Source organism: Colossoma macropomum, unplaced genomic scaffold (assembly GCF_904425465.1).
Source record: "Colossoma macropomum unplaced genomic scaffold, Colossoma_macropomum, whole genome shotgun sequence".
Lineage (NCBI taxonomy): Eukaryota > Metazoa > Chordata > Actinopteri > Characiformes > Serrasalmidae > Colossoma > Colossoma macropomum.
Window position 1 is genome coordinate 23,357,242 of NW_023494791.1, and position 27,450 is coordinate 23,384,691.

Here is a 27,450-nt window from a genome sequence, read left to right on the forward strand (position 1 = left end):
CAGCAACACCCTAGTAACCACAACAGATATCATAGCAACTACCTGGAATATGGTAACCACTTAGCAACACCCTAGTAACTGCCTAGAATGCTACAGCAATCACCTAGCAACACCGAATCAACCACCAGAGAAACTACAGCAACCAGTTAGGAACACTCTAGTGACCACCAGAGATACCTAGGCAAGCAGTTATCAACACCCAAGTGACCACTTATCAAGTTTTTCCCCCCTAATATAATTCTTCTAAACCAAATGCTTCAGGCTACAGCTGACTGATATTTGTGTGGAAAAGTCCTGAAAAGATTTAGATATTTGAAGTTTTTGAAAAAGTAGTGCAAAACTTGAATATTTGCAGATTCAAAAAAAAAACAAAAAAAAAACAACTTCCTAAATTAAGCTAATCATCACTCTAGCAATAGAAACAGACTGAGAAATGAAGTAGTAGTAACATTCAGGTTAGGAATGCTCAATATCACAAAATACCTTATTGCAATTAGATAACCACATACTGTGACTGAAATATACTGTCAACTATACTCAGAAAAAACTTAGTAAACCTCCTTGATGTGATGTGGCTAAAGACTGGAGTGTGTTGTGCTGGACCAATATTATTTATGCTTGTTGAATGCTGGGAATCAAACAAACACCTAAAGATCAACTGTGATTGGCCAGGATACTCACAGTGCACAATAAAACATTCAAAGATTGGTTGGACACTATTTAATATATTACATGTTTCTACATTATCAGTATTGCAAAGGTCAATATCAATAAAAATATTAACGATGTAATGTGATAACGATAAAAGAACATATTGTGCAGCCCTACTTTACTACAAGCTGTAGCACATAGCGAACTTTAGAAATAAGATTAATACACATTCATTTCCAACCTCTCTAAGAGTTTATTAGAGATGAATAAAAGTTTTTTTTTTGCAAAATAAAAGTAGACAGCAACTCATGATTGCAGGACTTACCACAGGTTCATAGTGCAGCCCCTCTCCTCTCTTTCTCCCTCTATCACTCACAGCTCCTTACATAGAACAGAACTGTCACGGTTTTTGCATCCTGCCTCGCATCTGGTCACACAGTGTGCACTCAGAATCAAGACTGAAATGGGAAAAAAAGTGCATATATAAAATAATTTTAAGATTGGAGCTAATAATTTACTTAAGACAGACTCTTCTGTCAGCATTATCACTGGAGACTAGACTTTATCCTACCTCACTCCGCTCTTGCATATACACGTACGTCTCAAACTTCTCTGTGCATAGTCCTGGTGTGTGGAGAAGAGAGGGGCTGCAGACGGGCGTTCTTTACGCGCCCTAGTCAAACAGAGCTCTGTCCTGTACACTAATGCTGTCACGGCTGAGCTCATGTCTATTCCACAATGATCCCACCCATTCCTCTGAAGAGATGAGCAAGGCGAGCATGTGTGTTTATCAGTAATTCACTCCTGTCGCTAATCCATTCATGCTGTCCAGGCCTTCAGTGTACTCAGGTCCTGGTGTGAAGTGTCAGTGCTTAAAACAGACGGAGCTGCATCAGCATGAGACTACAATTACCATCATTCTCCCTAGTCAAAGTTCAGACAGGACCGATGAGAACATCCTGGCCAGGGTTTAGGCTCATTTCAGCAGTCCATTTATGCCCTTTAGCCCTGATGGCACACCCCATGTCATCACTGTCACTATAGTGTTTTTGATACTATAGTGTTAAATGGAGGGGCAGGAGGGATTGAGACAGCCTTAAGTGTCTCTGACGTTCCTGGGGGTCCTGTGTGTATGTGTGTGTTGGCTGAGATTCAGTGGCCTGGGGCCAAGCACCACTGTCTCAGCTTCAGCTGCTGCTCTGGAGCTCTTCTCTGAGCCACGAGGGAAGCGTCTGCCCCAGCCGGTTCAGCAGCTGCAGCAGCTCCAGATTATGCTCCCGGTAGTACTCCATCAGGAAGGCACGCGTCTGTCACAACACAGCACACACACATCAGAAGTCCAAAATTTAGCGACTGACTAGAAAAAGATAAAAATAAGACTTAAAGACTGACAGAAGCTGCTTCAGTTGACATGCCCCCAGCGTTGCAGAGCAGATAATACTGCTTGTTTTTCCATGACTTTGATAATTTTATGTACTTCATTACCTTTGCATCATTCACATTTGGCTGAGTGGTTAATAACATGTTTTTCTCTGGTCTGACAACCTCAGGACACATATTTATTTCTGCTTTACTTTAGAAATACGGTACGAGATTTGAATGAATTAACTTAATAATAATAATGAATTAAATATGGCTTGGAGGCACAAAATCTTTTGGCTTTCATGACATAACTAATGTGTTTATGATTCAAACATATGTTTATGAAAAACATTTCTGCGTGTATTGTGCGCACAAATCAGGAGAGCAGGACAGGGACAAATAAGCAATATGAAAGTTACCCAAAACATTTTACTTACCCACAAAACTTTTTTACATACCTGGTGTTTTGACTATGTAATTGAGTTCAAATATTTCTAAAAATCTAAACGTACAAGGTTTTTCTCTCCCATTCACATTTTTCCCCCATTTTCTCTCCAATTCAGATGTATCCAATTCCCCCCACTAGTTAGGACCTCCTCAATAACATGATACCACCAGCACTGGGAAGGAGAAAGCTAGCACAAGCTTCCTCCGAGAACTGTGAAGCGACCCACCACATCTGTTCGAACTGGCGCTAACGCAAAGACACTGGACAGCTGAATGCACTCTGAGGAGAATGCTAACCGCCAGTTCTGTTATGTCAGCTTACAGCACCTGCGCTGGCTAGCTGGGTGATGGGGCATCCTACCCACCGATAGAGATGGAGGGCAATTGTGCTCTCTTGGACTCTTGGCCACGAATGGCTGTGTCATCACCAGGGATCAAACTTGCGATCTTCTGATGACTGAGCCAACGCTTACATGATTATGCCACTCAGGAGCCCCAAAGTGTACATTTTGAAGGACTTCAAGCAAGCCCCACGCTCACCTTTGGTTAATAACACCAGGAGCAAAAGAGCCATTTCTAAAAGTGAGGGGGGCACAGGTGTCAGTACATGACACCCTTGAAAGCCCACACCCCAGACTTTCCTTCTTCTTTTTGGCTGAGTTTTCTTCTACTGGATGCGATTCAATGAGGTTTTTTTTTTGAAGGAACATGGGGAAAAACCCAAAAGGGAAAAAGTAAGCAATAATAAGAGCCTCCAAATCATTTCCACTGTCCGGGAGCCAGCACACTGCTGCTGTGTCTGTGGAGGGTGAGGTAATGAAGGGAGATAAGCTGCTGTACCTCAGGCGCCATTTCTAGGAATTTCCTGCCTTTGCTTTTCCCCAGACACTTCGGACGACCTCGTTCCGTCCTCTGGCACCAGAACCCTTTACTCTCATCAAACCCGCACAAGTACAATGAGCACTAAGAGATTAAATCATACCAATTTTGTGGTATAAAAATAATGTCCTACAGTCAATTCTGTAATGAACTGTACAATATTTCTGTTAAATTGCTCAGATCTATACAGTTCTAGAACATCTGTACACAAACGTTTGTTATCATACAAATATATATATGATAAACTTGCACATACACACTGAGCTATGCACTACAAGCACAACAAAAGTCAAATGTGGTGTATATAATCAATCTCATGTAACAAATATAGGGGACTCACATGAGAGCCTGGGTGTAGTTGAAGATGGGGGTCACCCACAAGAACCTCTGGATGCCCTCCATCACAAGGGCAGGGTTAGAGCGTAATAGGGATCCATCTACTACATAGAGCTGTGGGCAAGGTGCCAGAGACAGATCACACATATTAAAATGCTTTCATAAATATTCAGTTTGTTTAAGCTTTAATGTGTCTTGCTGCAGGTTAAAGTGATATTTTACCAGTTGTGAAACATTCATCCCCTCCAAAATGTAAAGGATTTCTCAAACCTTTGATAGCTTAAATGCCACATATGATTCACTAATAGTTTTTGCAAAATATTCTGTCTGTACAAAGTTAGGACACAGATGTACAGAAACAGACACCACTCAAACTTATCCCAAAGGTAATGGACAAAGCTCTATCACTCCTCCACTTCAGAGCCCAACGCTGGGGGACTTTCTACTGCTCTGGCCAATAACTGGCATTAGGCATGTTGACTTTAGGCTCAGGTGCAGCTGCTCCAGCATGCCCCATTCTATTGGTCAATACTTTTCTATCGAGATTATACAGCTGTGTGTGCACAACTGAACACCTGTGTCAGCAATGGGTGCACCTTGAAGTTGCTGAATTCACTTATAGGTGTCTGGATACTTTTGGACATTTAATGTATGTTTAAAAAATATGCACAGTTATAATAAACATCATATGGAAACTCTTCTAAGGATACTTACAAACACACACATACAGTGCTAAGTCACAGTACAGGACCATGCACCACAACATCAATATGACTCACAGAAAGGTGAACCACCAACAGGACACTCCTAAGTGGGAAATGAACATGACATTAACAAAAAGTTTAGGCAGAAGTTCAGATCGACAAATTCGCTAGACAAAAACAATCATAAATGTTAGCGTCAAATGGTAAAGAGAAAAGTTTGTATTCACTCTGACAAAATTCATCTACACTTTGTGTAAAAAAAATTAATAAATGAGGATGTTTTCTTTTATCTGTTTGCAACAACATATTGCACATGCGTGCGTATGTGCATGTCTGGTATAACAACTCTGTGTGCATTAAGGCTGCTGCTGTACATTGGGTTTTTGTTTGTTTGGATTGTTTTGTGTGTGGTATGCTTGTGATTTGTGCTGAACCTTCCTTGCTGGTGGGAAAGCTGATCAAGAACCAGCTGAGAGACTTGCGCCGCAGTTGTGAAGTCTGACTGGGCCACAAGCTGGGAAACTTTTTATAGCAGTACCAGAGTTTGATTATTTATTATTATTGTTTTTGAGTCCTGTCTTATCTGTAAACAGGAGCGCACATGATCGAGTCAAGTCAAAATTTATTTGTATGGCGCTTTTTACAACCAGTGTTGTCACAAAGCAGATTTAGGGAAAATCCAGGTCCAAGCCCCAGTGAGCAAGCCAAGGGCAACAGTAGCAAGGAAAAACACCCTAAGAACAAGAGGAATAAACTTTCAGAGACTCAAAAGGAGAAAAACCTCAAAAGACTCAAAGGGAAACCCATCCTCCTCTGGTCAACACCAGATAGCAAAACAATGACGCAACAAAAGCAATATGTTGTAAACTGACAAAAAACAATGTTAAATTATTAAAAGACTGCTGTCACCACCTTGTTGACAGACAGGGAAAGCTGCTGTAACTGATACCAGGAGTAGGCTCTGTCGACTGGGTTTATAAGCACAGCGATGATCTTGGCTCTGGGCACTAAGGCTGCAGCCCTTTTTGGGACCAACTCTGTGTCAAAGTAGTTGGCACTCTTCTCAAAAATGAAATCTGGAAAGAAGTCCACATACCTGCATATGATGAAGAATAAACACACAATACAATGACCCTCATGCCTTAAAGGTGGGCATCAGCAATTCTGGAGAAAAAGTTGATATTTGAACTCAACAGCAAAACAATTACACTCCTCCCTTCAGTGCTTCTTCAGAAGCCCCACCCCCAAAATTCATGGACATGCACTACCAAGGCAAACAACAATGGACTAGCAAACTTGTTTTTTAAGATGTTCATGACCATAAAGGCCTTCGCAAACATTGTACAGACAAAGACCATGATATAACATTAGAGTGAACAATGAAACAGCAAGTACAGGACAGAACAAACAAACTAGTTTCCCTAGTTAAATCTATTTCCTTTCATATTTCCCCCTTATTTCAATCCCGTTCCATCCCTGCTCTAGTCTTACAGTAGGTCATACACTTTCTCTCTCACCATTTTATCAGCTAATGCTGCTGTTTACTTCTACTGCAATCTCAGTCTTTGCTAGCTTGGTACATTATATCACCTTTTACAGTAAAAGTTTGCTACTGGAATTTACATCTTGATACTAGCAGCAGGTGTAGAACATACATGACTTACATGAACTGCAGCACTTCCTGGTCTGGGAAAAGGCCCAAGCTTGGTTTGAGTTGTCCTTAAATAATGCCTGGGAAAAATTCAGACATGCTCAGTAGAACCCTGTTGGAGTGATCCATTTGGAGGGGGGGTTCATGGGGTTCATAAAGTTTGTAATGCTTTTTTTTTTCCCTCATTTGATCTTGTTCATTTTGTGTGTTTTAGCTTATGATTGAAAGATCCATTGTGAACAAGGTTTTTTTTTAATCTTGTATTTATTTCACCAGTTATTATTGCTGGTTATAATTGTTTCCCCCTGCAGAGGTGAAGAACTGGTATGTGCTGGGTTGGGTAGACCAGTGCATGACAATTTAAGGAGCAGTGCATTTCTGTAGAGAATGATGGTTGGTTGATTGTTGAGCCAATGTACTTGGAGGAGAACTGTTGCTTCCCCAAAGTTTCTAATATATTCTGTAAATAGTTGTTTTGTTTATTTGTTTAATTTTCTTTTTTCTTAACATTTTGTTAATTTCTCGACACCTTTCACTAAATAAACACCCTTGCACTGAATGTGCTCTTGTGGTTTGCCATCGCTTTTTTCGTACAACTCAACCTTGTCCGAGCATATCTACCCTCACCTGCAAGCAAGGTGTGACAGGTGGTGGCAGCGGTGGGATGGCAAGCCGCAAGAAAGTGAAGGTGCCAAAGAGAACTGGTCTACGGTCACAGAACGTGTGTCTTGTAAAGCCAAAGTCTTCTGCAGCGGAGTCAGACACAGATGACCGGTGGGGCACAAAGGACTCAGAAGGGGAGTATACAGCCCAGGGGGCACGTCCCGAAGGACCAGGGTGGTCCTCCTGCTGCTCCACTCAAGCCGTCTGGGGTGTCGGAACTGACAAAGCTTCTGGGCCAGTTTCTCTCCACCCAGCAAGACCGTGAAGAGAGGCTTCTTCATGAGTTCCAGGAGTTGAGAACCAGCCTTGTAAAAGCGCGACCAGATGAGATGAGCATGGAGCCAGGTGCTGCAGCTGGGATGTCAAGATCCTCAGTGACTTCATTGTCTACAGATGACCAGAGTCCCAGAGCGCCTCTTCCCACACCAGCGCCCAGGCACACTCAGACATTTGGCCATCAGGACTCTCAAGAGATTGTTCCTCAACTTGCACAAATCCCTCAACCTGCACAGGCAGGGCCCAGCCAGAGGGACAGAGAGGTGTACTGGACTGAGCCAAACATGCTTTCTTTCCAAGCTGGGGAGGACATTGAGAATTACTTGCTCCACTTTGAACACTTGGCAAAAACCTGCGGGATGGCCAGTTGAAGAATGGGCTTGTTGACTGGTGCCGTTGCTGACAGGCAAAGCCCTTGAGGCGTATACAGCAATGGATGAGGAAATGTCGAACTCTTATCCAGACCTGAGGGAGGCATTGCTTGCAAAGTTCGACATATCCTCTGAGACCTATTGTCAGTGATTCAGGGGGAGGTTCATACCAGCAGGAGAGACACCAAAAGAGACCTATCATCGCCTGAAAGGCCTCTATCGACGCTGGGTGAAATCAGAATTACACAGTAAGGAAGAGATCAGGGAGCTCATCATCCTGGAGCAGTTGCTGCGGGTGCTACCAACAGATGTCCGCACCTTGGTCCAGGAGCATGAGCCTGCAAATGGACTGATCGCAGCACAGTTGGCACAGCAGTATCTGAATGCTCGACGAGGATTGCCGCGGTCCTCGCCAGCACCACCGAAGGAACCAAGACTTGTTGAGGGTAATATCAGATCCTATCCAGGACAAGGCCCACCTAAGGACACGTGAGACGGACAAAAAGCAAAAGGTACCTTGATTTGTCGGCAACAAGGACACAAGGCATCTATATGCCCTCTCAAGAAGCCCAAGCTGTCTAGCTACTGTTATGTGCCAGGAGAAGGTGACATATTCTTACAGGACAGAGGGGAAGCAGTGACAGGTGATGCCAGAGAAATACATAACAGCAGTTTGGGAAACTCTACTGACATTTTGGTAGTGGTTAATGGATAACCTTTACAAGCCATGTTAGATACTGGAAGTGCTGTGACTTTGATAAAGGGTGATTTTTTGCCACCTAGCATGGTTAACCATTCTGAACTGACAACAATACAGTGTGTACATGGTAATGTAAAATACTATCCCACAGCAGATGTAACTCTTAGGGTTTCTGACAGTGTGTTTCTTTTGCGGGTAGGAGTGGTTAATGACTTGCCCAAAGACATGGTGATAGGCAGGGACTTACCAGTCTTGACTGAATTGTTGGGAGAAGCCCAGTCCACTGTTAACTTATCATGTCCTGTCTTAACACGCTCCCAAGACAAAGCTGGTATCGGTCCACTACCTTCTGTGTCTGACAGCCTGTTTGAGGGGGGGAAGAAAGGTCCAAAAAAGTCACGTCAGAAACGGCGCCTTGAGAAAGCTTTAGGATCACCCATACATCCACCACAAACCACACTTCTCACCACTAGTCAATGGCAGGTCCCCACAAACATAGACACTCTCCAGCGAGAAGATCCTTCCCTGGCCCTCTTGTATGAACGGGGGGGCAGGGGAATAGCAATGGGTCACTTAGTTGTAAAGACCGATATGTTCTTGAGAACAACATTCTTTATTTGGCAGATTCACCTGATAACCGTTTGGTTGTTCCCACTAGCTGTAGATCTTTAGTCCTACATCTTGCACACACTATTCCATGGGCGGGTCATCTAGGACAAAATAAAACCTACCTCAGGGTTAGCTGTCGCTTCTTCTGGCCTTCTGTGTATTCTGATGTCCAGAAATACTGTAGTTCATGCCCTGACTGCCAGAAAACCCGAGAGATTCGACGTTCTGATAAAGCACCTCTGCAGCCCTTGCCCATTATTTCCATCCCCCTTCAGACGTGTGGCTATGGATATCGTAGGCCCTCTTGAGAAGAGCAGCTCGGGGTTTAGGTACATATTGGTTGTCTGTGATTATGCCACACACTTTCCAGAGGCCTTTCCTCTATGCTCCATCACCACCCCTAAGATAATTGCTGCCCTTGTACAACTCTTTTCCAGAGTGGGGTTTCCTCATGAAATCCTTACTGACCAAGGCTCAAATTTCACTTCTCGTCTCATGTCCCAATTTCACCAGCATCTGGGAATCACTGGCCTTCGTACCACACCCTATCACCCACAAACTGATGGCCTTGTTGAAAGGTTCAATCAAACCTTAAAATCCATGTTAAGAAAGTTTGTGTCAGACACTGGAAAGGACTGGGACAAGTGGTTGCCCTTCCTACTTTTTGCTTATCGGGAGGTACCACAAGCTTCAACCGGGTTTTCCCCATTTGAGCTTCTTTATGGATGGTCTGTTCAGGGACCCCTTGATCTCTTGCGCCACCAGTGGGAGGACAAGACTGAAGTTGATAAGGAGAAAGGCATTGTCAGCTTTGTATTGCAGATGAGAGATCGCTTAGAGTCTTACAGAGAGCAGGCCCGTCTTCACCTGGAGAAAGCCCAGCACAACCAGAAAATCTGGTATGACCAGAAAGCTCGCCGACATGAATTTAAACCTGGTCAGAAGATCCTTTTACTGCTTCCTACCTCCACCAACAAGCTTCTGGCAAAGTGGCAGGGGCCTTTTGAGGTCCTGAGGAAGCAAGGGCCGGTGACCTATGAAGTGCTTCATCCTGAAAAGGGAAAGAAATCACAGACATACCATGTGAACCTCATGAGAGAATGGAAGGAGCAAAAAGAACCAAACCTTGTTCTGTTGGTCCAGCAACTGGAAGAGGATGGTGGAGATGTGATGGAGCAACTGCCCCCGTGGAAGTCTTCACGTGATCCTAAACTGAACCATTTGGCCCCTCAGCAACAAATCAGTTTAACCCAGGTATTCAACTGTTATCCCTCCATTTTCCAACTAAATCTGGGTGCACAAACCTGGCACAGCATACCATCCATCTTAAAGATGCCTGTCCTATCCGGCAGAGGCCTTATTGAGTCCCAGAAAGACTGCTGGAACCTCTCACGGCAGAGATCCACACTATGTTGGATATAGGAGTCATCGAGCCCTCTAACAGTGAATGGTGCAGCCCAATTGTGACTGTCCCAAAGCCTGATGGGTCTCTGCGGGTCTGTATTAATTTCAGGAAAATCAATGCTATTTTGAGGTTTGATGCATACCCGATGCCCCAAATTGATGACCTACTGGAGCAGCTTGGGCGTGCACAGTTTATAATAACCCTTGACCTGTGCAAAGGATACTGGCAGGTTCCACTGGCAAATGACTCTCAGGAATACACAGCATTCTGCACTCCTCTGGGCCTCTATCACTTCACAGTCATGTCGTTTGGACTACATGGTGCTCCAGCGACCTTTCAGCGGCTAATGGACAGTGTTTTAAGAGGTTGTGGGAAGGTGGGAAGGGGCTTGATCCAACCACAAGTGGACAAGGTGGAAGCTATTAGAAATAGTCCCAGACCTCACACCAAGAAACAGGTACGGTCTTTCCTTGGCTTGGTTGGATGGTATCGCCGGCTCATCCCACAATTTGCTACGATTGCGGCCCCACTAACTGGACTGACCCTCAAGTCTGAAAGGAATCCAGTCCGCTGGACAGAAGACTGTGAGAGGTCATTCACAGCTCTTAAGGATGCCTTGTGTTCCAAACCAGTTCTAATCAGCCCAGACTTTACCAAGCCGTTCAAACGTGCAAGCAGATGCTTCAGCAGTTGGAATTGGAGCTGTCCTGCTATAAGGTACTGATGGCCAAGAACAACCGGTATTGTACCTTAGTCGAAAAGCTGTTGCAGAGAGAGACGAGATATTCCACTGTGGAAAAGGAAGCCCTTGCAATCAAATGGGCCTTGGAGAGCCTCCGTTATTATCTGCTGGGGAGGGAATTCATATTAGAAACTGACTACAAGGCCCTGATTTGGATAAATTCAATGAAAGATCACAATTCACGCATCACCAGATGGTATTTGGCACTGCAGCCTTTTGCCTTTGAAATTTGTCACAGAACCGGACAGCAGAATGTTATGGCAGATTATCTTTCCCGATTACCTCCCTTGGGCAATCCAGGAGAGATGGAGGGTAATGTGACAGAACGAACAAACTAGTTTCCCTAGTTAAATCTATTTCCTTTCATATTTCCCCTTATTTCAGTCCCATTCCGTCCCTGCTCTAGTCTTACAATAGTTCATTCACTTTCTCTCTCACCATTTTATCAGCTAATACTGCTGTTTACTTCTACTGTAGTCTCAGTCTTTGCTAGCTTGGTACATTATATCACCTTTTACAGTAAAAGTTTGCTACTGGAATTTACATCTTGATACTAGCAGCAGGTGTAGAACATACATGACTTACATGAACTGCAGCACTTCCTGGTCTGGGAAAAGGCCCAAGCTTGGTTTGAGTTGTCCTTAAATAATGCCTGGAAAAAAAATTCAGACATGCTCAGTAGAACCCTGTTGGAGTGATCCATTTGGAGGGGGGGTTCATGGGGTTCATAAAGTTTGAAATGCTTTTTTTTCCTCATTTGATCTTGTTCATTTTGTGTATTTTTATTATTGCTGGTTATAATTGTTTCCCCCTGCAGAGGTGAAGAACTGGTATGTGCTGGGTTGGGTAGACCAGTGCATGACAATTTAAGGAGCAGTGCATTTCTGTAGAGAATGATGGTTGGTTGATTGTTGAGCCAATGTACTTGGAGGAGAACTGTTGCTTCCCCAAAGTTTCTAATATATTCTGTAAATAGTTGTTTTGTTTATTTGTTTAATTTTCTTTTTTCTTAACATTTTGTTATTTCTCGACACCTTTCACTAAATAAACACCCTTGCACTGAATGTGCTCTCGTGGTTTGCCATCGCTTTTTTCGTACAACTCAACCTTGTCCGAGCATATCTACCCTCACCTGCAAGCAAGGTGTTAGCAACTGTTGCTACAATTACTGCTGCAAAGTTAACCAGTTCGGATTAGCTATTACAAACATAGCGCCAGAATGTAACTGCTGCACCATTTAAGGTGGAACGGGAAAATTTGAACAGGAAGCTGGCGAATATGAAGCTGACTTCTGCCTCATCAGATCTCTGAGGTCTCTCTACCGTTGAAATGTCTCACCGGCTCTTCGTCCTTGCCTGATCTAACTTCTTTCTCAGTCTTTGTTCTTTAAATCTTCTCCTCTGGGTGTTTCTCAACCATCTCTCCTTCTTGACAACACATGGAAGTCAGCACTAGATATATAGTCTAGGTTCTAGACTGACTATATACAAATCTGAATTAACAGAACCTCTAGTACTCCTTTAAAAACTCAAGGTTAAAGCTCTGCTACAATTCACTTTTCTATTCAATTCAGGCAGCCGGTTACAGGTTTTCTCTTTGGACCAGATGTCTCTATATCTCTTGTCATGACAGGGTTCTGAAAGAATTAAAGAGTAGGTAATGAATTAAAAGAGAAGACGCAGAGTGCTACACAGCCATAAACTGATAAGAGATGGCATAACAATCCAGAACTGGTCACTACAGTGAACACATTATTTCACAAGAATATTACCTCTGAAAGCACTGAGGAAATTTCTGTTTATATGTGTGCTTAAATAAATAAACAGTTCTAGTTAGCACTGAGACCTGTATTTTTACACCTCCTCAGGGTAGAAGAGAGAGATTATTTTTATCACATTTATGACAGTGAAAACTAATGTTGGTTTACTCTATATAGTGTGAGATGTTGACAGGCATTCTATGACATTTTTAAAATCTTCCACTCAATCAGTAACTTAGCAAAGTCTGTCTTTTAGACTGTTTAATGGAAGTGTTTTTCTTCACAGAATAAAATTCTTGAGGTGTCATCATTGTCTCATAAGCTCATAAAAATATATAAAAATTAAACTGTTGTATAATTACAATAATACGCTTGTGATACACCATGAGACACTGTTCCGGGTCTGGTGGTGATCTCCAGCACAGCAACCAGAGCACACCAGTGGCAATATCTCACAATAGGGCACAACCTTTACACTATTACTGCCCTCTATAGCCCTGCTCGGACAGGATGAGTTTTAAATGAGGTGTGGGATAACGTAAATTTTTAGAGATGTTTCTCAGTGAATTTAGTAGCATCCAAATGTGCCATGTCAGTTTTATGGATTGAGCACTCCCGTATCAGTAAAGATTCCGGCTCCTTCTATCTTACTATAAAATGAGCCATAAAGGTAACCTCAGGTTATATTAATCTCATGTGAATCAACATGCTGGTAAACCGAAAAATTACAGAAAAAACGTTTAATTTTATGCACTGATGTTGACTGTTGGCTAATGACACAGTGCTTTCAATTAAAACAGCAAGACAGACGGTTATAGTAGACAATATAATTGTTAAATTAAATGTTTAGACATTTTCTACTCATTTCTGGAGTGAAGGCAGTGTGTAACTTAAGTAGTCACTCCCTGTCATTCATTCTGAGATTTCTTATTCTGTGGTCATAAACATTACAGATGTCCTGTGGTAAATTACTTTACCCCAACTCCCCATGTAAATCTAATCCTATCCGAATGTGCAGTTTCCTCACCTGCCACAGAGGGTCCCTCTCCTCTGGAAAAATCTGGAAATATTTTTCTGCCAGTTGCAGAGGGGGCAGAGTCTGTAGGCGCAGGTTAGTCCAGCACTGCACAAACTTGACCAGAGACTCAAAGGTGTAAAGGCCCAGGCGGTCATTGCCATAGTTAGAGAGGTGAGTCATGAAGATGCTGATCTGTATGTGCAATGAGAGGCAGAAGAAGTATTTTTAAACACCATCTGTAAGAGTTACATCACGAAGGTATCACACAAACTAAGGTACAAGGGCAGCTTAAAGGACACATAAAAACACCCTGCTTATGCAATCAAAAAGCAATAAAATACATTTTATTTTAAAAAAGCCATAAAAACAGCTGCTGCTGCCTGTGGCTACTTACAGGGTTGAGGAGGACAGTGAGGAAAAGCTCTCCTCCACGGATGCTCTTGTCTAGTTTGCGAGAACCTCCCGGGTATTCATTATAGAAGATAGTGTGGGTGAAGAGTCCGCACGTCTGCCTGGGTAATACCTGCATTTACCGAGAAAGAGAGAGAGAGAGAGAGAGAGAGAGAGAGAAAGAGAGAGGGAGAGGGAGAGAGAGGGGGAGAGAGAGAGAGAGAGAGAGAGAGAGAGAGAGAGAGAGAAGCTGAGGTTTCTCAAGGAGATACTCTTTGTTTTTCTAGCTTTAATGATCTTGGCACAGACACACACGGCCACACACAGACAGAGAGAGGACAGAGTCATACTATGGCCTGCAGGGAGCAGAATAGTCTTGCTCAAGGACATAACAGTGGTTGGTAAGGAGTCATAGTACAACAGAGTGAATCTGCTGAGCTCCAGCCTCGTTGTGCAACAGAATAAGTGTCAGTATTGGAAAAACGTGACCGGAATTGTTAAAATAATGTTCAGCCCTGAAATCCTCCCCAGCAACAAGGAGAACCTGATTCATTTTTGAGATTAACAGCACTTCTTAGGGTTTAGAATTAATTAGGTAAAAAAAATAAAATGAAAAGAACCAAACTTAGTCTTCACAGGCAGGTTTTTGTGCTGCAACAGCTTCTCTCACCTTCCGTGCATGGGATACACCCCTGAGTGGTGAGGAAACACAGAGTAGCCCATATCTGTGGGGATCCCATGCTCCTAAAGCAGGCAAGCAAAGAGAGGTGCATTAGGAAGAAGAAAAGTAGCATAAAGCCACACAACAATAACAATTATCAACAACAGTGTAACTAGGCCAAAAATAGCGCACACTGTGCTTTCACTGAGATTTTCTATCTATTAATAAAAGATTAAAAGTCAGTACTGTAATGTGACACCATTACCCATATACCAGTATAGATGATATATCATCCAGCATGACAACAAAAGTATAGGCAGATTTACTTACAAAACAGACAGACACTGCATGTGTCTGAAGTACAGTACTATGCAAAAGCCAGAGAGCACCCTTACATTTATTTAACCCCTGCGGAGTTTGATTTCCTCAAAGATTTAAGTACTTTTTATTTGTGACAGTTCTGTTGGTCTATCAGGTCTTGCCTGGTTGTGAATTATGTGAGAATGTTAGTGTTTCTTTGAAAGGTAACTGTCCGTGACAAGTTTGGGAACATGTTCTGTAAGCAGGATACAGTTGTACTATATGTTTCCTGCTTCTGTTCTGGAGACTGAAAGATTCATAACTGGTATTTAACGGCTGTTTTGGCTGGAAACTGAATAAACATGTCTGATGTGAAGTCATAGTGAGCCAGTGCAGGAAGGATTAGGAGCACATCTACTCAAACACAAGTTCAGTAAGAGCTAAATGTATTCTGAATGGCAGTTCAATAAATTTTCCGTAAATGACTCATTACTGTAGAAAGATGAAAAATTCATTGTCTACAACTGGCACAGAACATTTTCCATGTTCACCACATGGGGACGACAGACACACACTTTCAGGAAAAAGTTAGTTGAGTACTAGATACTAGGACTAGAAACTTTATTGGTCCAAGGCATTACTATCACTCTCTCTCTGTATGTGACCCTATCTGAGGACAGAGCGTGTGCGAGTGTGTCCTAGTCGACGTCCTTGCTAAGGAGAGCCGTTTGCAGGCTCATTAAGCTCTGATGAAGGAGCTTTGTCTTCTTTGTTGACCAGTGCAGTGGAGAGAGCTGAGCACGTCAGTGTCTGGTGTAAGGACGGGATGTGACAGAAGAATTAGGGAACGGAGGGGCAGCCTGGTTTATATTCACAGCAGACTCTTGCACTGTCTGCCTGCCTGTGGGCCATATCCCACTCCAGCAGCCACTTTACACCAGGGTGCCCTCAGTTTCAACAGGAGAATGTCAGTGTGCTCTCTGGAGCTCAGATAAACTAAGTCAAGGACAAAAAGGGGATTCTACTGATAGCAGAGGAGAGAAGTGATACAGATATGAAACAAAACACAAGCACATACACAGAAATAATGTGTATGATACCAAACCTGTACAATCGAAGTAATGCTCATTAAACAAAAATGGACAAAAAACTGGACAGAAAATTTAAGAACTCAACTTCATCTTTCACCAACATATTCATCTCTTCATCATCATCATCATCATCATCATCGTTAACCGCTTAGTCCAGATAGGGTCGCGGTAGCAGTTGGGAGAGCAGAGAATCCCAGATGACCCTGTCCCCCGCAACTTCCTCCAGCTCATTCCCGGGGACCCCAAGCCGCTCCCAGGCCAACTTGGAGATATAATCCCTCCAGCAGGTCCTAGGACGACCCCGGGGTTTTATTCCAGTAGGCCGTGCCTGGTACACCCCCACCGGGAGGCGTCCAGGGGGCATCCGGATCAGATGCCCGAACCACCTTAGCTGGCTCCTCTCAATGCAGAGGAGTAGCGGCTCTACACCGAGCTCCTCCCGGATGGCCGAGCTCCTCACCCTATCAAATAGAGTGTAGCCCGCCACCCTGTGAAGAAAGCTCATTTCCACCGCTTATATTCACGATCTCATTCTTTCGGTCATTACTCACAGCTCATGACCATAGGTGAGGGTCGGGATGTAGACCGGTCGGTAAACAGAGAGCTTCGCCTTATGGCTCAGCTCCCTCTTCACCACTACAGTCCGGTACAGCGACTGCATTACTGCTGCCGCTTGTCCCAGCCTGCAGTCGATCTCACGATCCCTCTTCCCTCACTCATGAACAAGACCCCGAGATACTTAAACTCCTCCACCTGGGGCAAGTCTTTTCCCTTTACCTGGAGTGGGCATGCCATCCTTTTCCGGGCTAAGACCATGGACTCAGACTTGGAGGTGCTGATCCGCATACCAACCGCTTCACACTCAGCTGCAAACCGCTCCAGTGCGCGCTGGATGCATCCATGTGATCCAGCCAAAAGAACAACATCATCTGCAAATAGCAGAGACGCCACCCTCCGGCCTCCACACATAATGCCCTCCTGACCCTGGCTACACCTTGATACCCTGTCCATGAATATCACAAACAGGAGTGGAGACAGGGCACAACCCTGGCGGAGTCCAACGCTAACACTGAAAGAGTCCGACTTAATGCCGAGTATACAAACACAGCTCTCACTCCGGGCGTACAGAGATTGAATGGCCCGGAGTAGTAACCCCGGCACCCCATACTCCCGGAGGACCTCCCACAAGATATCTCGGGAAACACGGTCGTAAGCCTTCTCCAAATCCACAAAACACATGTAGACTGGGTTGGCAAACTCCCATGCCCCCTCAACAATCCGTGAGAGGGTGAAAATCTGGTCCATTGATCCACGGCCAGGACGGAATCCGCATTGTTCCTCCTTAATCTGAGGTTCAACTATCGGTCGAAGTCTCCTTTCCAGCACCTTGGCATAGACTTTCCCAGGGAGGCTGAGCAGTGTGATACCCCGATAGTTGGCACACACCCTCCGGTCCCCTTTCTTGAAAATAGGGACCATCACCCCGGTCTGCCAGTCCAAGGGCACTGTTCCCGAGGTCCTTGCACTATTGCAGAGGCGTGTCAGCCACGACAGCCCCACAATATCCAGAGCTTTAAGCATCTCCGGACGAATCTCATCCACCCCCGGTGCCTTGCCACTGAAGAGCTTGCCAACTACCTCAGTGACCTCCACCAGGGAACTGGAGCTTGACACACCACAGGCCTCTGGCCCTGACTCCCGTGAGGGAGGCATGTCTCCCGGATTAAGGAGTTCCTCAAAGTGCTCTTTCCACCGACCGACAATATTCTCATTTGAAGTCCGAGTTTCTCCACCCCTGCCGAATACAGCTTGGGCGCAGCCACCCCGACTGCTCCTGAGTCACCGGACAGTTGTCCAGAACCTCCTTGAGGCATATGGTCCAAGGTCAGATGAAACGACAACAAAGTCAATCATTGACCTTTGACCCAAGGAGCTCTGGTACCATGTACACTTATGAACATCCTTGTGTTCAAACTTGGTGTTCGTTATGGACAATCCATACCTGGCACAGAAGTCCAATAACAATTCACCATTCGGGTTTAGATCGGGCAGGCCGTTCTTCCCAATCACGCCTCTCCAGGTCTCCCAGTCATTGCCAACATGAGCATTGAAGTCTCCCAGTAAGACTATGGAGTCTGTAGGCGGGGCCCTCTCCAGAACCCCGCCCACTTGCTCCAAGAAGGCCGAATACTCCGACCTGTTGTTTGGTGCATAAGCACACACAACAGTCAGAGTTTTCCTCTCTGCGATTTTAATATGCATTGAAGCGACCCTCTCGTCCACCGGGACAAACTCCAACTGCACTGCCGCCAGCCGGGGACTCGTGAGTATCCCCACACCCGCCCGGCACCTCTCACCTTGTGCAACCCTGGAGTAGGAGAGGGACCAACCCCTATCCAGGAGTTTGGTTCCAGAGCCGACACTGTGGGTGGAGGTGAGCCCAACTATATCTAGTTGGTACCTCTCAACCTCCCGCACAAGCTCCGGCTCCTTCCCCCCCAGTGAGGTTACATTCCACGTACCAAGAGCCAGTTTCTGCCGCAGGGGCCTAGGCCACCAAGGGCCCCCCTGCAATCTCCCACTGCCCGTACGGCACTGCACCACTCCCCCATGCTGGACCTTGCGGGTACTGGGCCCACATGGTCCCCCCACGTTGCCTCTTCGGGCTGAGCCCGGCCGGGTTACGTGGGCTGCCCGGCCACCAGGCGCTCGCCAAGGGACGCTACCGCCAGGCCTGGCTCCAGGGGTAGGTCCCGGTGACCCTCTCCAGGGCAGGGTACACGATCTTCTGTGTCCGTTTTTCATGGAGGGTTTTATTCATCTCTTGTGCATTTTTAATAATTTGCAAACAGAAGCACAAAAAGTGAATGGAATTTAGGTTTATAGGTTTATTGTTCATCCAGGCAACATCATGCAGTATGTCAAACGAATATTAAGACTTCAGTAGCTAATATCCATTAATTACATCAGTAAATATTATAACCAATAGGTCAACAATAGATAAGGTATGTAGTTAAGAGAATGAGAAAATAAAGTTTTGACCCACACGCAGGTCCCTGGAGTAGCTTGTGTCAGGTAATAAACTTCATTGTGTGATCAGTTAAAAGCTTAAACAGGAATATCCAGGTGGTGACAGTAAGACTAATACAGCCAGATCTGGTGGACAAGCTACTTTAAACTTGGAATAAATCAAGGTTCATCTATTAATCCTGTTGCAACTTTAAACCCCTTTTAAAATTAATCAGAGTTACGTTTAAACTGTCATGTTAATCCTGAATTACTTTTACAGTAAATCTAGATTAAATTTAATCCTGTTGCACCATTAACTCAGATATAAACTTCTTTCAGGGATTAAATTTAAACTTCCAGTTTAGATGGTTTCAATTTACGAAATGTAAATGAAAAAATGGGTGTTCTCTGCAGAAAATCTCTCTTTAAGTAAAACCACATATATAGAGCACCTCTGAAGATTCTCCCTACAAGGGGGAGCTATCAGCACTCAAGTAGCTTCTGTGCTCTGAACTCTGTTTAATGTAATCCTCATTGGTGCAACAAACTATGACAATTCCTATTTCCACAGCATGTCCATTCTAATCATACAGTGTGTATAACCAAAGATTACCTCTGCTCTTCACACAACAGCTCATTTATGCACTGCAGCGTCCCACAACTGGTGGGTGCTGGCGTCTAGATGCTCATGAGGTGTGGCCATCTGCATGGAGGATCATGGGAGATGCGAGCCCTCCAGGAAAGGGTCTATTTGTGTGGTTTATGTTGTTGTTGGTCAGTTAAAGAAATGTGTATGTGTCTATATTGTTGTTCAATGTCGGGGGAGAGAGAGAGAAACATTCTTAAGCTGCAGCTGTTGTGCAAATGACCTGTGCCGTGGCGCTTAAAACACAAAATGACCCTGCTATCAAGCTCCTCAATTCAGAAGAGATATGAGAAGAGAAATGAATAACAGCAGTGAGCTGGCACAAATCAGACAACAGGGAGAGATACCTACTGCTCCGCCACAAATCACCCACAAACATAGAGCGATAGCCGCTACGGCATCACAAATCACTTCATGCTGAGAGAGAAACAGAGAGAGACAGAGAGAGAGAGAGAGACAGAGAGAGAATGAATGAGTGAGTGAGTGAGAGAGAGAATGAGAGAGAGGGAGAGGGAGAGGGAGAGGGAGAGAGAGAGAGAGAGAGAGAGAGAGAGAGAGACTGACGCATGGATAAGAGATGCCATCGCACACTGATTTAAGAGCCACCGGTGGGTGTCCTTGAGCGTGCATGGATCCACTGTTTGCTCTGCCTTGAGAGTGTTTGCTCAATGTGTCTGTGTAATCCCCCAATGTGTGCGGCAATCTTGATTCTAGTCAAGATCAGAGCGCTGGGTGGGGTTGAGCGAGATGGTGCTACACTGAATATATTTGTTTTGAAAGTACTTTTCACTTTGACACACCGACACCTACGCTTTTTAAAAAAAGTTTGCAAACTGCTCCTGCAGATCATTAAGAATTTAGAGCCCAAAAAATATTTGAACAGGCAAAGAAATGAATCATAAATTCAACCGTAAGTTATTTTATGGGCTGCAATCCCTTAAACTACTAAAGCAATAGCTCGGCATGTAGCTTATTTCAGACATGATTAACTGCCTTAGAAACTCAAAGGGTCTTATCTACTCTAAAACCTGATCAAAAAAACACCCTTTTAGGTACAGAATACATGGTGAGGTGAGAAGATAAAGAAGCGAGAGAAAGACAGAGAGAAAGCATGAGAGAGAACAAGAGCAAGAGATCGAGAGAGGAAGAGAAAGAGATAAAGAAAGAGCGAGAGAAAATGTCAATAGAGCCTGTGGATGCTAGGGCCAGAGGTTACAGCCCAGCCTGTCACCATGGCAACCGCATCCTTCTCCGTAGACACTGGAGCCATTCGGAGCAGAGCAGCAAAATCATTTTCCCCAATTCTTACACTCTGCTGGACTGGGCAGTGATTGGTGGACACCGGCACAAATCTCCTTATGAAGCCTGCATGGTTCATCACTCCAGAGAACACATTTTCATTGCTCCAGAGTCCAGTGGCGGTGTGCTTTACACTGCTCTAGCAGAGGCTTGGCATTGCGCATACTGATCTTAGGCTTGTGTGCAGCTGCTTGACCATGAAGCTGCCGACACACAGTTCTTGTACCAGTGTTGCTTCCAGATGCAGTTTGGAGGCAACAGAGGACAGGAGATTTTTAAGTGCTATGCACTTCAGCACTCAGCTCTGTAAGTTTGTGTGAACTACAGCTTTGTAGATAAGCTAATGCACAGCTGATTAGGGCAGATCTAGCAGGACAGAAATTTCACAAACTGACTAGTGGCAAAGGTCAAATCCTATGACAGTGCCATGTTTTTGTTTGGAAAGGATTCTGTCAATGTGTGCGTGTCATATTGGCATTCTGAGTGTATGTGTGAAGTGTGAGCGAGTGGGTGGAAATCAGCTTTAGTGCTTAAGACTCAATGCTGAGGCAGCACACACGCAGCGAGAACAGACACGATTAGGCCTCCATTAGACAGGTTCGTTTGTGACCGATATGCAACAGCACTGCTCGAGAAGTGATTACTAGAGGTACATATATATACATATGAATATAATTATATGTATATATATTATATATAAAATAATCACATTAGATTTGACCATTAGTTCTAACAAGTACAGCCATCTCCCCAAAATTTTAACAGCCAATTAAAACAGAAATCAAAGGCAATAACACTGTGTATTTGCTCTTTACCTGAAGCTTACACTATGCACGCTAAATACACTCACTGATATGAAACACATAGGCTGGTGGGTAGCCCTAATACAATGCAATGAAAATACAAGTAAATGCAGTGCGTGTTTAATTGGCAGACTTGTGTTTATGTTATAAAATCATTTTCATAATGTGTAAGCCAAATTAAAAATAAATACATAAATTACTTAATTTAAAAAAGGCTGACAGTTGATCTTGTGTCACAAGTGAATACTAATCACCAAATGGTCCATATGTTTGCTCTATCTCTGTTCCCAACACACCTGAACCAAGCACAGTCAAGAACAATCAAGATGCTGGAACAGAACAAAAAGGTGGACTGTCTGGTCCTCCCTGAAGACTGGATTGGGAAATGCTGGATTACAGCCCACAGGCTTCGAGCTGAGAGCAGGTGGCAGAGCACACATAATTTAGAATGATCCCAGTTAATGAAACGGAACATGAAACATGAAAACAGGTGTAGCACTGCTTCCCCTCATCTATTTCACCTCCCAATAAATACTAATCACTTTCGAGGGCTTTACATTTTTTCCTCTTTCAGTGGAAAAAAGATAATGTCCATGTTGATACATGTAGGTTTTGTGTGCACTGTGTTCTGACATGTAATGGACCAGCAAGAGAGTTCCTGCCATACTGCATGAGGTTCAAGCTCTTCTCAAATTGCTTCAGACCTGCTGTAAACTCAGGAGAGCATATCTCTGGGTTCCTTACATAAGCAGAGGGGCCTGCTGAATTTAAAGTCTTATTGTCAGTGCTTACTCCCACCAATGAGTAAGAATGAAAAGCCACATTTGCAGTAGAGATGAATGATACTAAGGGGGATATAAAATCACACTGTGATAAATAATACAAAAATGTACTTATATAAATTATCCCTAAATGGTTAATTATCAGAGCTAATGATCACAATAGCAATGGAAATTGTATGTTGTGAGGTTGAATCGAGGCATTAGTTTAGGACGGTGCTTAGGGCTGGACGACAAAATACAACACTGTTGTTCTACTGCTATTTATTGTGATGGCAACATAAGTTCTATAATAGTGAAAACACAATAGTGAATCCTTGAAAGGCTCTACACAATTTTTCACCAAAAATGAAATGCTTGTTGGATTATGGGAAAGCCTTGAATTATCTAAACACTCTTAATATTTGAAATCCTTCGGGAAGTTCACAGCAAATGTTTGTTAGAGGCTCATTTTTATATATATTTCTGGGATGTCCATTTTGCAAAGACTGGTGTCATTATAACGATTAAGGTATGATATATTCTACTATTTTTCATCATCACAGAATCCAGCAGTAAAACTGTGAATTTCACTCTTGCATCAAAGTACTTAGCAGCCACACTGTATGTTTACACACCGTTGTCACATTCATCTGGGCCAACATCAAGTCTTCTTTTAGGAAAGATGCTACATAAGACAGGACTTTAGACATCATCATGACTGAATGAACACTGCAGATGTGGTGAACAGACATGATTTGCAAGATGTTCTCTTACACAGCAGCTTGCCTGGATAATGGCCTGCTGATGTTGTTTCTCACCATTATGACAATCACTTTTACATATGCTAGCATACAAACCTGTCCACTATTTTCCTGTCCTTTATATTTTAACATACAGTTTATATCTCACTATGTCTTCTCTCATATATTTTGCGTATACAATGTTCTGCGCTGTTGGTGTACCTAAACTTCCCCTTTAGGGATCAACAAGGTACATTTATCTATCTATATCACTTTAGTTTCCTGTAGTATGTAGCCATCAGAGGAAAGTATTAGAACTGGCATGACTGAACTCCTGAGAAATTGCAGGGGAAGGACTTTGTCAGTGGTGGGAACAAGTTTCTATTACTCAGTAGACACTGTCCCTTTTAGGCAGCAAATACTTTACACTTCCTTCTATACAAGTACTATATAACAGTAAAAGCACGTGAGTAGGGCTTGTGTTAAAGAAATGTCATGGGAAATACATTAGAAATATCAACATCCAAGTGCAAGTGGCCAGTATGTTACTCTAATACACATCTTCCCCAGTAAGATGCGGCATCTCGCTCCACAAATCTAAACTGTATATGACTTTTTCAGCAGAATGAGCTCTATAAGTTGCACATCAATTAACACTCCATAACCAGTACAACAATTAAGGACCTTTGCAAGATGTTTTTTTTTCTGATCTAAACATCCTCTGTGTATGCAACACAGTGGTGCCAATTTGGGCTGCACGATATAGATATAAAATGTGATGTCTGATAAAGCTATTGGACACCACGATGACAATAAGAGATAAAGTATCAATAAATTATTATTAAAATAGTGTGTGTCTGACTGGATATGACACAAGTACAGACAAATTTTTCAGATATGTTGCAAATACAAAAAATGAGAAATACATCAAACTTTTAAAAAAGTTTAGTACTCATTTTGATATAAATTTTTACTCATTTTGCCAGCCTTCGCTTTCATTTTTTCTATTTGCTGATTTTGCTGATACATTTTTTGCTTCTGGCATCTTTCTTTTGCTTCTGTCCTTTGGCACATTTTCCCAGGGGTGGGTCTTAGAATAGGGTTTTCACCTCCAGTACCTATTAGTCAACGTATTTAGAGCGACAGGTCTTTTGGCATGTAGCCACACCCACTCTGTGGCTCGAGAATCGCCTAAACAATGGCAGAACACGTCATACTGAGTGCGGTACTGCACTGGCATATCCAACATTATGAGCAATGTTTGTCTCATTCCTTTTAAACTGTTAAAAGAGTGATTCCTGAAGCAAAAATTATATCAGCAAAATCAGTTAATAGAAAAAAATGAAAGCATACACTAGCAAAAGAAGTAATACATTTATACCAAAATGTGTGAATATAAGTCTTTTTAAAAAATCATTTTGATTTATTTAACTTACATCAGAACTGCAAGCACATTTTTGTGCACTGAAAGGCTTAGAAACAGTCTTTTTTTATAGGCACACAAGAATTTTATTTTAATCTCATTTTATTTTAGTTTAGTTATTAAATATTGTGGCATCAGTTCACATTCAGTTTTTAAATTCATTATATCCAGTTCTACAAAGAATCTAATGCCAGATTTAGGTAAATTAAGTTTAAAAGAAACCCCCTTATGTGTGTTTCTCGACAAGGACTCTTATTCTAAGAGCGGGGGCTAGTATTAACTAGTTGTGAGAACAGTTCTAAGGTTTGATTAATTATCCTATTATTTCTCATTAAAAGGCTTTAAATTGCTTTGTTCGTTTGAGAGAGGAGGACCTCCAGGCGATATCTCTCATAGTGTTAAAATACACGCTGATGTGGTTCAAGTGTGCTCCATGTACTACTGTTAAGAGTCAACGGCCCCTCAAGGATTTTGCAGGCGGCAATGTGGTTTGCATTTCTGTGAATGGCTAAAATAACACTCTCTTTTATCTGATAATGAAGTCTGAGGGATTCCTACAAGTGTAGCAGGACTCGAACACACTAACTTAATCAGCGTAATCAGGCCTTTCGGGTAAAGGCAGCAATAAACAGTAGGTTAATAAGCACCTCGTCCAAATAAGCCTATTATCCCAGTGGCATGCTTTAACAAGTGCAATCATTACGAGTGTTTGCTGTGTGGCCCTTTCCATCCAGTCACACTTCGCTGCTTAGAGCATCATCTGCCTGGCCTGCTGTTCTACACCTCAGTGGAGCAGGTGGGGAAACAGTGGACCAGAAGCACCTGCTTTCGTGCAGAACAGCCTCTGCAGTGGGAGACTGCACTTTATTTTAGTAAATATATTTAAGGCCATCTAAGGAGCAGATTTCTGGGTTTAATTAAAGATTAAACAAAAGACAAACAAGGGGTGACTAATGAAACAAAAGCCCAGCCAAGAGATCTATCATGGATGGGGGAAACAGTCTTTGGGAAAATATGGTAATAATAAACAAAGAAACAAACAAAAGCACTTAACTGACCTTACATTTTAAAGCAACAATCCCTGTACAATTAAGTGTATAAAAGTATACAAATTAAAACAGACACCGACCTTCACATCTGACACCTTCATGCGTGTTCCTTCCTTGCCCACAAAGATGTCATCTACATCCACAAGTATGTGTCTTTCCAGAGATAGGCAGAGTCTCTTTCCTGTTAGATACACAATAGCATCTACAAAAATCAACTTATGCAGCCAGAATGAAAGGTTGTTGCCAAAGAGAACTCCCAAGTGAGCCAGGGCTTCTGATGACTTGGTGCTGGCTAACAGGACAGGTTCATAGGTGCTGTGGTTCGACTGGAAAACGGTCCAGTCATCCCCTGGCAGTGGCCCTTGCTCCACCTCGTTAGGCTTGGTGATGTAGAGCAGTGGAGCAGCAGGATTGATGCAGTAGTTCCACAGACCAAGGTTGGAGTGAAGGAAGAGCGGGAAGCCCTTGAGTGGTTTTGAAAAAGATGGCCACAAGGTGGCCACACTGTCCAAGCTCAGACTAGATGCACTCCTTAATACTAACACAAATACTAGCACCACAGGCTCTGTGAGGAAGTTATCTACTGGTTTTACTGCCCTCGGGTGACTGCCAAAAGGGGGTTGGAAAAGGGGGGCTGACTGTATCCAGTCCCCTGTGGCCACCACCTCACCGTAGTGACTTTAGGGCAACAGAGGTGCCTCCTTTATTTTGGGGCTGTTGCTGATGTAGTAAGCCAGGAAGGCCACGGAGAACAGACAGAAGATGAAGAGCACCAGGATGAGACGGTGGAACTCCAGCTGCCAGACACCTAGCAGCAGCTTCCACAGGCCCATGGCCACTGAAAAAGGGCAGGACAGGGGCAGTGGTGGGGCAAAGCAGAACCTCACAGCCAGAGGAAGAGGAAAGAGGAAAAGGATAGCCATCCTGTTTTTTTTTTTTTTTTTCCCCCCATGTATCAGCTCAGGCGTATACATAAAATTACTGCATAATTTGTGTAAATGCGCTTTAATGTCAACTAAAACTTTTAAAAGAAATGAGGCCATGCTTTTGTAAATGGAAGAATCAAAACCATTAAATGAGGACAGGCTTAAAGGCCGTCAGGAAGTGTGTTTAAATGAGACACCATCTGTAAAATTCTTCCACATCACCATGTGATTTTGCCATTAGTGCCCCTCCTGACATGGTCCGCCATGTACGCTCACTGGGTCAAGAGAGCTTTCTCATGGCTCCTAAAATAGCCTGTCATAACCTCCACATGCTGCCTCCCTCCCTGTACAACACTCTACAAAGATAGCATTACAGGTAGGAGAGGAAAACTCTGACCTTAAGAACACACAAACAAGGGCATCCGTAGCAGCTCATAATGTAATACTGCACATAATGTAATATGGCAAATGTAATAAAAGCCTTTTTTCCTGATAATGTAATAAAATCTTGAACCAGTCATTAATAGGATTTTTGCACATAATGTAGTAAAGGTATTACATTATGTGCTGTTTATAATATTATAAATTGAGTAACAAAAAAGTATAATGTAGTAACCTGAACACATAATGTGGTAAATAATAACAAATAATGTAGTAAAAAAATGCATAAAAAAATTGTTGCAGAATCGGAAGGAGTGCTTATAATAAAGAGTAAAGAATCTGTATAGTGAGCACAAATGATGAAGCTCCAGCATAACAAAGAGAGGCACAATATTTAG

At 43.2% G+C, this 27,450-nt stretch overlaps 1 protein-coding gene across 1 annotated transcript; it reads right to left on the minus strand.

Moving 5' to 3' along the window:
* Positions 1-1,407: 1,407 nt before the first annotated feature.
* On the minus strand, positions 1,408-26,578 carry LOC118810059 (bifunctional heparan sulfate N-deacetylase/N-sulfotransferase 1-like). The gene is made up of 10 exons (XM_036573577.1): positions 26,444-26,578; positions 25,990-26,209; positions 25,826-25,870; positions 14,634-14,707; positions 13,968-14,096; positions 13,583-13,765; positions 4,474-4,482; positions 3,681-3,789; positions 3,301-3,404; positions 1,408-1,958 (listed from the first exon to the last, which is right to left on the minus strand). Exons 1-10 carry the CDS (start codon positions 26,576-26,578, stop codon positions 1,839-1,841), a joined length of 1,128 nt encoding a protein of 375 aa, XP_036429470.1. The 3' UTR covers positions 1,408-1,838.
* Positions 26,579-27,450: the final 872 nt, after the last annotated feature.